The following is a 17101-nucleotide window of genomic DNA, read 5'->3' on the forward strand; positions in this document are numbered from 1 at the left end:
CTGTTCTTCTGTTCTCATAAATCACAATGAAATTGAAATTGCACTTTTTATTTATACAAAATTACAGCTATCAACTTATACTACGTCACAATTTTGCATTGAATATTGTTTTTACGCTTTAAGGTTTTTTTGCTGTTATTCTATTTTTTATATTTTAGTTATTATCTTTAATGGCATAATATTTTTAAATGTCTACGAACTGATGAATCTTATATTAAGTATATGCAAACATTTTAAAGGGCTGCATTTACGATTATTTTAAGTGTGTCACTTTTTAAATCTTGTAATTATAGCCTCATTCTTTAATAGGCAGCCAAAAGTAGAAAGATATTTTTTGTTTTGAAAGTACAATATTTGAATCTTTATGCCTAAACGGCTCTTGGCCTACTTGCCCAGTCTAGGATTATCATAACTCAAGATTTGATATTTTATCAACGTCTACATAATCACAGTCAGTTTCAGTATAATGTTTTGGACAGCTTGTTTAATCCTAGATAGCCTGCAAGTGGGCTTCTATTAGACGTGTTAGTGATATTATATTATAATAAACAATTTTTCTGACAGTAAAAATTATATCCGGTATATCGTTAATCTCTACAATTAATTTAATTAATTATGATAAGACTTTGATGTGTGTGTATATCTCGCATATTACTGCGTGTTACATAAGTTGAATCTAGCCTTTGTCCGCGGCTGCGTCTGCGCTGGCTAGTTTAGGGCTAGTGTTCCTCGGGGATATACTGTCCCGGGATAAAACGTGTCGTTAGTTGCGGCGAGGGTGCGCCACGACAGCGCCGCCGCCGGCGAGCGGAGGAGCGGGCGAGCCGCGTATACTTTCGTTCACTCTAACACCCGGCCTGGTCGTGCCGTCGCCGCTTCCCGCCAATGGAAACACGTCACTCGGTCTTCCATCAGCGGGCACCGACGACCAAGCCGGAGGAGAAAGTGTACGGAATTATATGCGCGCGCTTCTCCGCTCGCACACCAGGGCGGCGGCGCCGGCGTCGTCACGTGCACGCCACCGCCGCTGCGTTGTCCACCAGCCGGCACCGGCGACGCCGACTTGCGACGGCACCATCGTCGGGGTCGCCGGTGGCAGCTGATGGACAACATCCATATACCATCCAAACCACAACAGTAAATCACCGCGCGCGTGTTTCTAGTGTATTGCGCGGTTTCACTTTTGAGCCATCTCAGATTTTTTTACTAGATTTAAAGTAAAATTACCATTTCACAATAGGAAAATACTACAATTACCAAATTTTACAACATATTCAGTTAGCTATTAAGCGTCTTCCTTCCACTTCATTCCATCACAAGGACTTCAGTTTTGTTGAAAAGTTTGTATGTTGGATTTTTGTCACAGTTAAATTGTTCTTACTGTAAGCTAACGAACGCGTTTCAATTGTGCTCTTTCCATTCGTTTTTCAATTTTATACATTGTTATTTATATTATTTGTTATTTTAATACTGTATTTCGTTTTTTCCCTACATAGACCATGTAAACTATTTTTCTTTCTTTTTATATTCAGCCTCAGTTAAAATGTGCGCAATAGCAAATCCTGATAACTGAAACAAGTCGTTAGCTCACTGGATGAACGCTGTGGTTATATTGCAGGTGATGTGGGAGTGATTGAGTAAGTTTGACAAATTGAGGACTGAATCATATATTTCGATAGATTTTTATAAAGCATGTTGTTAAAATATATCAAATCATTATTTCTTTTGAACCATGTTTAGTTGTATGTACGATTATTATGTATTTTATGCATTAAATAAAACACACTTTTATAAAAACACATGTTTTATTATATTAAATTATGAGTCCACTCCATAACCATTTTAATCAATGAGTCCATTCCATAAACAATAATAAAACTTACGCAATGGGATAGTTTAAATAATGTTGTATAATAATATAATATACTTAAACCAAATTACACAATATTATAAAAATCACCAAGTTAGTACACAATCATGTGATATGACGCTGCCTTTGTCAAAATAACGTAACATTATTGCAGTTAACGTAAACATTACTCGTACCCTCGTGGTATTGCTCGTTAGTCAAACCAAGTTCGACGCTTGTACATTGAATCGCACCAACCATGTGGCTTACATCTAAATATTAATCTCGTCCGACCAAGTAATCATTTAATGTGTAATATGTGTTTAAAAAACACAAGTTAACTCTAAATCTGTAGTTTCTTTCGACTCCTCATTCGCTGTTATTACTGAAGGTAGAGAAGTGTCCCCGCACATGAAGCTGTCCTTCCGCTCTCTAACACGTATCATATAAAAGATATATATAAATAGATCAAACGGTTCTGACCTCACCCATTTCAACAGAGATACTATAATGTGGCGGGAAGGATGGTAGTCATTCTTGGAAGAAAACCTTCAATGTCGTTAAGCGTGAAACATGATTGGTTAAGAATATAAAGGACAATAAATGAAGCGACCATTTACTTAGCATACACGATATAAATATTAACGTCGTTTTAGAGCATTGTTACAACCCTGCTAAAATATTGTTCAAGGTCAAATTGCCATAAACAAGTTTGTATGGATTAAAATACATAATATTTGGAATAGTGGGGACAGGGTATGGAACATTTGCTTTTGGTATGGAGCAAAACCAAGATAAAGAAATTGCGCGTTAATATTGCGAGCTACGCATAAATATCTCCACCTTCAGTAATACTTTCCCGAGTCACCAAAAGATGGCGTCTTCTATATCAAAAAGTAAGAAAGCCTACCTTAAAGATACTCAAGCTACATTTACCGTTAATTTATTACTAAACTTATCAATAGTGCGAATGAAGACTTCTGAACGGATTCAGAGCGAGTCGAAGGTGCGACAAATGAACCTGCCAACGAGAACAGACCTGCAATGAAGGGAAGCTCAATCGAAGCCCTCATTGTTAGAGTCCTGAAAAAGGTCCTACTTTATTTTAAACTTGATTTTCTCGTCAAGAACAGTATTATTACAAGTTTTTTTTATTACTCCACCAGAAAAGTTTTTGTATGTGGTGTGAAAGGAAGTGATCTAATAAAAAAGTACCTTACATTTAAAGTTTAGTTACAATAAAATTGTACATTATTCACATACCAGTCTAATAGTTTCCTCGGAAGCAGCAGGCGGTCATCGTATGTTACACTGGTAACACTTGACACCCCTTCGCAATCATAACGAGGCTCACAACGTCTGGACATTTTTATAAATAAGAAGGTAGGTAGGGTATGAATGAATCTATTGGTTACCGTGTAAATATTCAATGGCCGCGTGCTGCGTCGGCGTACGCAACTACATGAATGACAATTTGCTAAAAATGTATTGTTCATAATAATAAAAGTATGTACATTTAGTATTTTTGTACGTTATAAAGCATTGAAGAATGATAAATATTTAAGTTTGGTTTAGCGTTGCTCAAATAATGTTCATCGCAAATAGTCAGCCATGAGCATGCGTCGCGCACGCCGCGTCGCTGCTTTGACTAAACATCTAGACCTTAACTTAATCTAGACATAAATTATGTATGTTTACGTTTAACGAATAATTTACTCAAAATACATGTTTTTAACATTATTGCTTCTTCATTTGTAAAGTCGGATGTACCTTGACTCGCCACGCCATAGCTCAAACAGTTCAAAATATTTTTCAACAAGTTTCTGCGAGTGTAAACCTATCGAAAGTCTAATACTCGTCTAAAACTAATCAGTTAATTGATCATTACAAATCTTATGTCTAGCAACTTCTGAAACAGCTGTGAGATCATAAAAGTAAATACAAAAATATATTCATTTGTTCAGTCAAATTTTACAAATACGGCACTCCCGACGGCATGTAAAGTAGTATACGACTCTCGATAGATTTATCCAAATGTGTGCACAAACAAAAATAAAAGGAAACAAAATTAATTGACACGTTTGACAAAGTAGTTGTATAAATAGAATATAACTATCTAGCCATGAAACTGAATGCTATAACCATACTATTTGGTATGTTTAATAGTTTAATCTCTTTTCTATAAGTCTGTTAAGAATTGACTGTATGTAGTGCGACTAATCGCAACCCAGTTTGCACCAGACACAACGCAACAGTAAACCTCGGGACATGCGCCAGGTACATCGACAGCGAGGTGCTAGCCCGCGCGAACTATAGCCACGAACTTTACAACATATATTGGACTCTAACGGCATAAACCGAACGTATATATTGGTTTAAATCATATCCGTGTCATAGCGCCATTTTATCCGCCTGACCACCAATTAACACGATAACAATATACTTAAGTAATAATAAAAGAAAGGTACGATGCTATTGCTCTATGTTCGTAACACGGCACTTTGACAAAAACCCCCAACCCAATTACACACTATCTACGTAACGTTGTCTAGCCGATCGAGGGTCAAATGTCGAGGCATCTAAAGCCTGGTCCGTGAGCACGTAGAATCCCGTCCAATGACCCCAAGCTGCCCATCCTTGTCGCTCGCACGTAATTATGTTGCTGTCACGCTCGCACACTCAGTGCGGGCGCGCGTCGCACAGTCGCGACAGCAATATAATTACGCGCGAGCGATAAGGATGGGTAGCTTGAGGTCATTGGACTGGATTCTACGTGCTCACGGACCAGGCTTTAACAATGGTTCGTTGTCAAACGGCATACAAACAGCAGCGCCGTCATGTGACCCTCGATCGTGTACTGTACTAGCGTAATATGACGTAAAAGCACAAATAGAATAAAAAATAGTATATTTTATGTATAATTTGTATAGACATTTTATATTGTAAGACAGAACTTGTAAAAGAAGATTACGTTGTACACTCCGGTGTTTCCGTCGTTTGATTGCTAACTAAAGCCATATTCGACTTGCCCGTGAGCCAGTTTTCGCATTCGAGGTGAGGTAGAACCATGGAAGCAAATGTAAGTAGCGAGATACATTTACTACATATCTTAAATAATAATTGTACCTCGTCTAAGGCATACAGTTAAGTATAGCCAGATAAGATCACAAGTGTGACATTATCACGAAAATATTTTAGTGGCCGCCATCTTTGTCAAAGCGCCCGCCTTAACGTTCGTATAAAACAGCTTCTAATAAATTGTAATAATAAAGTATTTTTAATAAAATTTTAAATCGCCTAAACGCGAACACTCCAAAAACTTTCAAATAACAAATTTAAATACCGTAAGCGCCTAATGAGGTAATAAATTGCTTGATTGCTATCTGAACGGAGCCGCCTGCGCCGAGCCTCGCCTATATCCGACAGGATGTCTCGTGCCACATCGGACATATTGACATTCAGTTCATTCCTGAATTAAACAACTGTTGCGGCGCAGAGCCTTCTTAAAACGCAACAGCAAAATCACAAGAATGGTTCTTTTTGCCATTACAAATGGTGCGGCTGCTTAACGACACTTTCTACAAGTACGTTACAAAAGACGATAATAACAGAATCAGGATTTAAATATCCGTTGAGGAATCATAAAAATTGGAAGTATTACATGGAAGCATATTGCTTGCAGTTCAAGTGAGGCGGCGCGGCAGACTCCGCGGTTACGGTACGTCAGTCTATGAAGTCAACTGTCACTGAATGTACTTGCTAATCTAGCGTACGACTAACCGAAGTGTGTCAAAGTATCGGGTGATTCTTACGCTATACATATTTTGTTTGTTAACATAAATTTATATAATTAGACAACGCTGACGTGTCCCAGATATGACATTGACAGGAGGGCGTTACTATAATACTCTGTTATTAGCTCCGATGTCTACTGGCGAGCACTGTACTATGAGAAGATTTAAGGCAGTGACTGTAGTCTATGGGGGTTAGGCTAATCTATGTTTTAAACTCAAAATATGTATACCGCAAGAATCACTCTCACGATCTCAATATCGACTCCCAAGCGACCAAGAGCGGAGCACAGTAATGAACAAATGGTGGAAATAATGCATCTTACTCCATATTATACATTGAAAGAGGGCAGTAATATTGATGTAATTCTGTTATCGAAATTCAGATTAAATAAGGACATTAAGTCAATAATTAACTAAAGTACTTAATGACAGGAGAGATTACTTTTTAATTCAGAATAAATTCCCAAAACGCAGTCGTCATGGGAGTAGATATTAAAGCATAATGGAAACTCAGATTAGTAACATTACTATCGCGTTTGCAAGCTATTCATAAAATCTATTGTGCGCGATACACACAGCGTTTATAGCTTATACGAGATGGCGCTGATCGTAAACAAAACCGCAATAGTAACGCCACAAAGAATCGAGCGAACGTAGAGTAGAGACCGGGCGGGAACGGAGAACGTGGCTGATTTGTATATCTCTAATATTCATCACGAACCTATTGGAAGATTTATAAATTCTCACTGATCTCGATGTTCACAGGTATATTATTTGGATAACGTGGTAAACCAATTTGTTTGATCGGTTTTAATTATTTTCTCTTATAAAAATTTGATTATTTACATTTTACACTCTAATCCATTTATATTTTAACAATTACTTATCAGTAACTGCGTTGTATACAGGCTGTTAGTGTACACGAAACTAGGGACTGTTTATTTTGCTACACAAACGTTTTCAAACAGGTCCTGACTTGATCTAGCCGTTCAAATTAAAAAGAAACTTCGCTATATTTGAACAGCTGTTGAACCCTCAAGAGGTTCCACATATCTAACGATGTATATGTCACCGTAAAATTGTGAACTCTGTCAGTTTATAATATAACGCGTTAGATTGTAAACTAACAGTGGGTTAGGTTAGGTTAGATTGTAATCTAACTACGTCAAATTATAATCTAACGGAATTCACAATTTTACGGTGACATATGTCATAACATATACTAGACTGCAAAGGCTTTGTCTTCGCTCGCTGCTGAGCCAATGTGTGCTGTGTAAAGTGGCGAATGCGCATTCAATAAATATATATTTTTATAAACCACACAGTTCTTATTTGTACTGAGCACACTAGCTCCACAAATACAGTACACATTGAAACCAACAGTTCTCATATTCCGTCGCTCCGCGAAGCCGCTCACAGTAACGGACTAGCCGAGGCCGGCGCCTACCACCTTAACTATACCAATAAATAAAAAGTAAATCCTAGAAATACAAAACATTACACAAACGTACGAAATCTACTCGCTTATCAAAGACTTACTTGCAAAAATTTAAGTCGTATGTGAGGAAGGACCTCTGTATGTACAAATTTAAAAAACCTATGAAGGGTTCCGAGAGGAACAGTACGAAAATATGTGTGCTGTACACTAGATCAAATATTTATATCTTCACTAACGCTAGTGGCACGCGCGGTGGGCAGAAGGCGGATCTTTAGGGAGTGCTCCCAAAAACCTGCTGGCCTTAAGACTATAGGTATTAGATATAGGAACGCAAGTCTTTAGTGCGTACAATACCAAAACACTTATAGGACATCATGGTATTATTGCCACAAGCAACATTAAAAATATTTTATTCGTGGACTAATTTGTCTGCAATCCGTCCCTCTGACAACCGCACGTGTGTGTGATAGAATACATTAGAAAATAAACTTACAAAAGCATCTTACGTACATAATTAATTTATCATTAATTAACAATAAAATTCAATAGGTACAGGAACCCTCGTCTTACGAAGATGCGTGTGAAAACATTATAATCTAACTCCGAATTTGAACAGACTTAAAATTTTATATTTTTTTCTCTTAATAACTCACTTTCGATTCACTGCATGTTCCTAAAACGAGTACGCATAACACAGCAATAGATTTGGTGTAACACAGTGTGGACACGGACACAACTTGATGGGACAGCGGTGCGGAGTCTTGAGTAGTCCTTAGATATCAAATGGGAAGTATTACATGAGCAAACATTTTGCTCCTAGCCACTTAAGTTTACATAAGGAAGGATTTCGCTGAAGCTAAGCCTATCCTGAGAATAGTTTCATTCAATTGTTTCAGGATAGATCTTTCGATTTACCAACCAGAGACGACCGAGGCCAGCTCTAGCGAGCACAAATTGGCTAAGTACGTTATTCTTTTTACTGTCTAGTGTCAAACCTAAACCTCATTCAGCCAGTGCCGCTAATAAATTCGCATCGCTTCAGGGGACTAACACCAGAATCCGCACCAAGAACAAGCTTAAAGTATACCAGAGTAACTTAAAATAACTTGCCGAATTCGCAACCAAACAGATCGCTGCGACTTAACATATCACAGAAAAACAATAGTTTACAAAAATAAATGTGTCTCGGTCTTTATTTATATTATGCTCGACATAATCGCGACTCTAACAAAGCTACAACTACGTACTTGGTAACGTGAAAATATCACTACTGACCACATTCGTACTGTACATGAGACACTGTGCTTTTGGAGTGTCTTGCTTCAAGAACAGACGCGATCAAAATGTTATCGTGAAATGTTTAGATAATAATCTAATAGAATTCATGGTGGATAATTTAAAATTTTCAGCAAGAGAAAGAAAGAAGAAAAGAAAAGTATTTCTTCGATTTAAGTATTTAAAACATTATAAATAAATAACAACTTAAAAAGAGTAAGAGTGATATTATTTTCATTATTTTTCAAGGGTTAAAATATCTTTTTTTAAATGAAATTCGGAGACCAACCGCTGTAATATTAGCCAAGTCCAAGCAACTTGCCGTACATGGCATAATATACATTGTTGTTACACATTGTCACCATATCGCATAGTCCAATGTTCTCACGTACAGTACAAACGTCGCGCTACGACACCGCGGGCCGCGGCAAATGCTCCTTCGATATCTCGAGTTAAGCCTAAGAGGTAGGGTGGGGTTAGGACGTGCTACCAATTTGGAATCAGACTAGTCCCTGGACCCATCATCATACCACTCCACTACTTTTATAATGACTCGATCCTAGGCTAAGGGTAAGACGATGCATCGTCGATTTTATCATGAGGGAATTCGGGGTTATATGTAAAATGTGAAAATATTATACAGTACGTAAAATTTACGGTTAGAAGTTAAACGTAATATCATGATGGGCCCAGAAACTGCTTCTTTTAAGAGTAAACAAAGCTTATTTCACATCATAGCGCATCTTTCGCTATCTTGTAAAGTAATCTTTGCAAGATTGTAACTTTCGACGTTTACGCAGAATTTTGTACATCAAAGTTCGACCACTTGCGCGGTCTAAAGGAATAGTTGTAAAGTCAAAAGTTACATTAGTGACGGTATCTCCTCCAACTCGATGTATGCGGTTCATAAATTTATGTCCGGACGATATGTGTCACTATAAAATATTTTAAAGGTTCAGATATTAAAATAATCACGATTCTTTTACACATGATCTCTACTTGATTTTACAAACTCTTTTCATAAAGCCACGGTTCAGAGCTGCACACGTGTCGAGCTGGAGGAGTGACGTCACTCATCAGTAGTGTTGTACCGACCGCGTTCATGATCGAGGGTATTACACACTCGTCGACTCCAATATGGCGGTATCCCATTACAATAAAAATCAATTCAATCACTTTTAAACGTCACTTGCAAACGTCCCAACAACTAATTTCCAGAATATATTGAAAACCTTACGTATTTTAATCAAAACTATCGATTAACGAAGACAGTTGATTTACAACATTTCGTATATCAAAACAAATCACATTTAGGTGAATTTAAGAGGATTGGTTTATAATTTAAAATTTGGCGACGTCGTTATGAGGTTTCTTAACTTTAATCTACATTATTTGATGCCGGTGACAAAAGATCGGCGTTCGAGAGTGTCGAACGCCGATTTTTCATCTTCTTTCGTTTCATCTCGATTCGAGACTTACAAAGGCACATCTATGAAGCCGCAACTCGGTCGAACCCTTCCACTCGAGCATACCGTCGACAGTCGGGACAGCACTAGCGATTAAGCCGAGGTTGAGCAAAGCGGCACCGTTATATTGTCGCCGGTATAACCTAAGACGATTATCACACTGCACCGCGCTCCGCCGCGGTCCGCGTGGCTACATACAAAGAATCCCGCGCGCAGACGCGTTGTCAGTGTGTTGTGCCGCGCGTTTTCTATACAAACTGAGGTACTTGCATACAATGATTAAATCAGACTTCACGCGTACCGCGGCGGAGCGCGGTGCAGTGTGATAATCGCTTAAAAGACAACTTGTATCGTTCGCTTGTTTCTGTATAATCTCACTCGATGATTAGACGAAAAACTGTATATTTTATTAACATGTCTTATAAACTAGTGCTTAAATCTGTTTTTTTGGATTGTAGCAAGTTAAATACTTAAACCAATAGGACGGTGCCGCTGCTCGATGGGCCTTTATTATCGACATACCCTACAGCTTGATGTAGTCCGGCGTGCCGACGTTGGCGATCGTCTTCTTGATGCGCAGCGCCGTCAGCCGCGCCGCCGGGTTCTGGTACCAGCACTCCTTCATAACCTTCGAAATCGCCAGGAGGATCTGAAATGGTCGGCGAATGGTTTAATTCAAATTCAATTTTTTTATTGCATACTAGCTGACCCGGCGAACTCTGTTCCGCCTTAAAGGCAATAAATAAACAAATCTTTCCTTATTTGGTCACCGTTTAGACCTACCCTGGACTACTACAAACATTTTAACACCAAAATCAGCTCAATCGGTACAGCCGTTCTCGAGTTTTAATCAGACTAACGAACATCAATTCATATTTATTTATATAGATTAACCCCCTTACTAATAAAACTTACACACTAGTTGAACTGTGTTTTAAAGTGACGTTTAGTATGGAAATGTAATTTTATAACAGTGTTCAACAACTGTGTAACTTTTTATTAGTAAGGGGGTAAGTGTTTACATTTGGGTCTTAATCTAAACAATGAGCTTATAACTTAATGACCGTTAATGGGTATTGCAATATTAGTGGTGAGAGAGGACTAGTTTAAACTTAGGTCTAGCAACTTACATTATGAGATACTTATCTTAAAAGTGTTTGTTTACTATTAAAGAATTCATATAATGTATAAAAGCAGTTGGTAATTAAATATTTTTTAGCCATTTAACTTGGAATTCTAGTGTATTCAAACATAATCTAGTAGACATTATTTGATACGGTTGTTAATAGGAGAGACTTCTTCAAACATAAGAACAAGTCGTGTGGTTCCCGTAAAGTGTACAGGATCATTCCCACTCTCCCCGTGGATGTCGGTAGGCTAAATCCTGTATTTGCCTCTAGTCAATTCGATATCGAATCGGTGTCGAAAAAGACTGTTAAATACCTACATAACATTAATCAAAAATAACTTGGTTAAGCGATCTATCTATCGATCCACAAAAGAACGAACGTTATGTGAGAGAACCTTCAAATTGTGTCGGAGAGCGCGCACAATTGTCCCGCCAGATGTCGCAAGACTCCGTAACAGAACTTATTGTTTGTTCCCGAAATACTCTATTTCGGGAACAAACAATAAGCAAAGCTATTAGTTAAGCGACAGCAGTTTCTATAACTTTGCTGACCATTCTTGGCTTTCGATAGTACTTTGTCCATATAGCCCGAAAAAAAAACATGAAAGTTAAAAACAATGCAAAGTTGTGTATTAACTAGTAGTTGTTAAAAATTACATTTGAGACGATGATAAATTCCAAAATGAAACCTGCATATTAGAAGAAAACATGCAAACCAATACATTTAATGTAAAAATCCCATCATGAATATTGTACGATTCTCATCCCAACTAATCCCAACTAATTTATAAATGCGAAAGTAACTCTGTCTGTCTGTCTGTCTGTCTGTTACGCTTTCCCGCTTAAACCTCGCAACCGATTATGATGAAATTTGGCATAGAGATAGTTTGAGTCCCGGGAAAGAACATAGGATAGTTTTTATCCCGGGTTTTGAAACAGGGACGCGCGCGATAAAGTTTTTCTGTGACAGACAAAATTCCACGCGGGCGAAGCCGCGGGCGGAAAGCTAGTCCGATATATCGCGAAGTGATGTTTTCACAAGTTCTAGGCTAGCCTACTTGGATATTATTGTTTACCGTAAATGATATATCTGTTTATTATGAGAGTACAAAGTTGTTTTTCTCATCAGCGCGATTATGTTCATTTGATTGAATAGGCTTGAATCAACCTGATCGTCCCAAAAAATAATAAGATCCTTCCGCGTCCAAACTCAGAAGGTACTTAATGGTTTGGCAATAATAATACAGCGAGCGGCACTGCATAGTAACGTGCTGCGGTATGTCGCTCATTTACACCCCAACTTTAAGGCTAACCAGGGTTGTGACCTTAAACTAGAACAAGAATCCAAGCAGGATTATTTCACTGTTTTGTACAATAAATCAATCACTGAACCAGTCAGTCGCCACGTTTCTAAAGCACTATTTCTCGTAAACATCCACGATTTCATTAACTTAAAATCTTAAGAGCTCAATTTTTTAGCGTGCCAATAAGTGCTATCATTATCATCATTTCAGCCACAGGATGCCACTTCTGAACATAGGCCCAATGACTTCCACATCGCACGGAAATGAGGAGATCCGTTCGTTCGTTTCAGCCAAAAGACGTCCACTGCTGGACAAAGGCCTGCCCCAAGGATTTCCACAAAGACCGGTCCTCCCGCGACCTTCACCAGATCGTCGGTCGACCTAGTGGGAGGCCTGCCTACGCTACGTCTTCCGGTTCGTGGTCGCCACTAGGTATGAAAACTTTATGGTTAGCACTTACCGGATCCGAGTGCCAGCGGTTGGGCACGACGGGCCGGCGCTGCTCGGTGCACACGACGCGCCGCATGTCGTCCAGCGACGGGTCGGGCGGCACGCAGTCGTAGTACGGCGGCTGGTACTCGTCGGGCAGCCCGCCGCAGCGGCGCGCCATCTCCCACAGCACCAGCCCGAACGAGTACACGTCCGACCGCTTGTACGGGTCGAACTGCCGCGTGTCCATCGACTCGTCCAGCACCTGGGACCAGTCACGTCATCATCAGAACAAGGATAACAATGGGGCTATGTCCGACCGCTTGTACGGGTCGAACTGCCGCGTGTCCATCGACTCGTCCAGCACCTGGGACCAGTCACGTCATCAGCAGAACAAGGATAACAATGGGGCTATGTCCGACCGCTTGTACGGGTCGAACTGCCGCGTGTCCATCGACTCGTCCAGCACCTGGGACCAGCCACGTCAACATCAGAACAAGGAAAACAATGGGGCAACTTGAGCAGTTGTTGAACGGGTACACGTCCGACCGCTTGTACGGGTCGAACTGCCGCGTGTCCATCGACTCGTCCAGCACCTGAGGCCAGTCACGTCATCATCAGAACAAGGATAACAATGGGGCTACTTGAGCAGTTGTTGAACGAGTACACGTCCGACCGCTTGTACGGGTCGAACTGCCGCGTGTCCATCGACTCGTCCAGCACCTGAGGCCAGTCACGGCAACATCAGAACAAGGATAACAATGGGGCAACTTGAGCAGTTGCTGAACGAGTACACGTCCGACCGCTTGTACGGGTCGAACTGCCGCGTGTCCATCGACTCGTCCAACACCTGGGACCAGTCACGTCATCATCAGAACAAGGATAACAATGGGGCAACTTGAGCAGTTGCTCAACGAGTACACGTCCGACCGCTTGTACGGGTCGAACTGCCGCGTGTCTAATTCCGAACTAAAGAAACTTAATTTCAAATCTAAACCTGCATTCAATTGATGTCACAGATTGTTATGGTTTTAAAATGAATGGGCGAATCAAGTTTTGACTGCTCATGAAAATACCTCAATTGGTGTTGTTCACTACCCAATAAAATTGTACTATACAAGCACTTTCCGATTGACACATCCTGTATAATGCCCAAAATTGCGGCATACAAAAATCACTGTGCGAACTATTTGTGATACAATCACAGACGTATAAGATCCGGGTTCGTTTCCGGGAACAGTCCCGACCCGGGAAACGTTCAAGAGTACGGAACGAACGATCGGATCCTTTATGGTTTTGTTTGTTTTTTCCACGAAGTCACTTGAGCTAATGAAAAGTGTAAACGAACGTAAAATTGGACCTCACAGCTCACTGCACCTCTTTCCGTTCCTAATATTCTTTCATTTCGCGTGTGTGTACAAACATTCTACAAGGGAGCGTGTCAGTGTCCTATACTTCTATATAGATATTTTATCGAGCACGAATACGAGAGACATACCAGAACGCTTTTATAACAGAGAAAAGCTTGTGATTTCTTTGATTTAAATATTTAAATTTGCCTAACGATTAGCTTTTACCCCCTAGTTTTCCGTTCCAGAACAAAAAGCTACGAAAATATTTATGCGAATAGAAACACCTTGGAAACGGAATACATATTGACAGCGAGGCCGGGCGCCATCTGAAATTCAAAGGCTCATTACAATAACAAATAGCTAGTTCCGCGCTCTTGACACTAGAGTCGCTAGACGAGTCTAGACTCCGAGGGACACGGCATCGGAGCCCAGATACATGATTGAATAAGTCCCCCAGGCAGGATTCGAAAGGAAAATTATCAATGACAATTATCACGATAATTATCTTGATAATAACAGATGGATAATTATCTGTTGATAATAACAAAAAATGCGCTCGTAAAAGTGAACTGTATTCGAAGTTTTCAAACTCGTGTGACTGTGGTGGACGTTATTTAACATAGATAGTTATAAAAGCGTTTGAAAACTTCGAATACAGTTCACTTTTGCGAGCGCATTTTTTTATTGTTATCAAGTGATAATTATCCATCTGTTATTATCAAGATAATTATCACGAAGCGTAATTATCTTGATAATTTCGAACCCAGCCCCCAGTTAAGGGGGCCCTTACAACCTACCTAAGTGGGACAGGTGACATTAAATTGTCTAGAGACGCTCTCGTGTAGGCCGTTACAAGTAAGCAAAATAAAAGTGTACTTTCTGCATGTAGGCGTTTATAATAAAGCTATTCATAAATAACTTAGTCATGTTTTCCAATTAGGTGAGCCAATGCCGAGAATAGAAAACTGCCTCTGCGCCTTCATATTACATTATAATTTAATCAAAATTCAATATAGATCGTTTCATCCACGAAAACGCGCCCCACCAATTTTTGGTCAAGGGAAGCGCGGGGTGCGGAGAGTTTGATCCGAGCAATCCGAGCGTCATTATTGTAAAGTGCGTGTGCACTCATGGATGATTTAGCGTGTACCGATAACACTCAAACATGAGCGGAAGAATGGTGGGGCGCGTCTTCGTCGATGAAACGATCTATACAAGAGCTCCCTAAATAAATAATCTCTATATTCCGAGATAAATAGGTACTTTTATTACGTAAGTAGTAGGCAAGATAAGTTAAGACTTAGGCCCGGTTTAGGCAAGATAAGTTAAAAGACAGGCCCGGCTTCCACCAAGGCGGAGTGCGAAGCGGAGGAGTGATAGTTGATTAACCAATCAGATTCCATTATTTGCACATCTCCACTCCGCCCCGCTTCCACTTTATTTTCTACTAGCTTTCCGCCCGCGGCTTCGCCCGCGTGGAATTTTGCCTGTCACAGAAAAACTTTATCGCGCGCGTCCCTGTTTCAAAAACCGGGATAAAAACTATCCTATGTTCTTTCCCGGGACTCAAACTATCTCTATGCCAAATTTCATCAATATCGGTTGCGTGCGAGGTTTAAGCGGGAAAGCGTAACAGACAGACAGACAGACAGACAGACAGACAGAGTTACTTTCGCATTTATAATATTAGTTGGGATAGAATTTGACAGCGGCGCGGCGCAGTGCTGTGCGGAGAAGAGCGGAGATGTGCGGAACGGTGCGGTGTTTCATAGATAGCAATAGGGTTCTCAGTGAGAGCTACGCACCGTCCGTTCTTCTCCGTACCGCTTTGGTGGAAATAGCCAAATAAATAATAATAAATAGTGTTTGTTCAAATAAATAAATAAAATACATATTAGTCGCACCGCTTCGACTTGGTGGGAACCGGGCTTTAGTCTTGGGCTAGAGTATTTAGGGCAGATAGCCTACAATCTAAATTAGGGGTCGCCGTAAGACATCTATTGTGAGAATATCCTCATCACAATCTGCTCGATTGGTTCACCCAGCCCAGATTTCCGTTCCGTTGTTCTAATATTAGAAAGAGCTTGCAAGAAAAGCCTCATGGATACAAACAGAATTTTCTAATGGTATTTTACCGATACGGTTTATCGGAATTCATGAAAAAGCAATATAACTTTAGAGTTTTCCATAATACCTACATCCCTCGATATGGCAGAAATAAACATCGTTAAGAGATTTGGTTGCCATTTGAAAAACCGGTCAAGTGCGAGTCGGATTCACGCGATGAGGGTTCTTTACGTCAGTCATTTTCTTAAATATTTGTACTACCACTCTTCTTTACCATCATTGCTTAGATATAGTGCCTTATTTCTGAGTACAAGAGATTTTACATCAATAAACTATTTTCGGAACGTTTAGTCAACAGCAAATGCCCCATAGGCCCTTGTGAGTGTTGACAGAGAACGAAACGATCCTATAATATTGTTATAAAGGTTCAATTTCTCCATTAGAGGTGCGGAATTCTAATAACGTCTTATCTAACGTAGCGCGGAGTCCTGCTGACAGAAATTGAGCAACATTTTATCGGAGATATTTTATTTACAAGCTTCGCTCCTCCGCTGTGAGGAAAACTATCCGTTGGAAAATATAAATAACGGGTAGTAACTAAAACTAGTAAGCCGATTAGGGAAATTTCCTCTCAAATATAATGCCTCCTGTCACTTGGCAGCGGGGTCGTTACCAGGATAATGCCCTACATTCGTCCCGGCCCTCCCGGCAGCAAGCCAGTTGCCAAGCGATACCCGATATCCTTTCTCTATAGCAGTGTTTTTCAACCTGTGGGTCGCGACCCCCTTTGTGACCCGCAAAGCCTCTACAGGGGGGTCGCATAAAGTTATAAAGATAGATTTATCCGTAATCTAATTATGCAAATGCATAAAATATGTTGTATGGATATGGATTGAAGTATTCTGTCCCTACAACATCCTTGTAACATTTTAATGCTTGAAAAAAAAAAGCGAACGGTCGGGGATCGCCAAATATTTTTTCATACTAGGGGGGTCATG

The 17101-nt window shown here is 39.9% G+C and overlaps 1 protein-coding gene across 4 annotated transcripts in view; it reads right to left on the minus strand.

Moving 5' to 3' along the window:
• Window positions 1-10080: 10080 nt before the first annotated feature.
• babo (TGF-beta receptor type-1 babo) overlaps window positions 10081-17101 on the minus strand; it is a 48538-nt gene continuing 41517 nt past the window's right edge. For 3 of the 4 annotated variants that reach the window (XM_028313678.1, XM_028313679.1, XM_028313677.1), the window contains exon 8: window positions 13270-13407. In XM_028313678.1, coding sequence (XP_028169479.1) covers window positions 13291-13407 — 117 coding nt within the window. In that variant the 3' untranslated portion in view covers window positions 13270-13290. Of the gene's footprint in view, window positions 10472-12715; window positions 12950-13269; window positions 13408-17101 lie in introns of those variants that run through there. The other variant, XM_028313680.1, reaches the window with a different exon arrangement.

Source organism: Ostrinia furnacalis, unplaced genomic scaffold (genome assembly GCF_004193835.3).
Source record: "Ostrinia furnacalis isolate ACB-3 unplaced genomic scaffold, ASM419383v2 OfSCF4318, whole genome shotgun sequence".
NCBI classification, from domain to species: domain Eukaryota; kingdom Metazoa; phylum Arthropoda; class Insecta; order Lepidoptera; family Crambidae; genus Ostrinia; species Ostrinia furnacalis.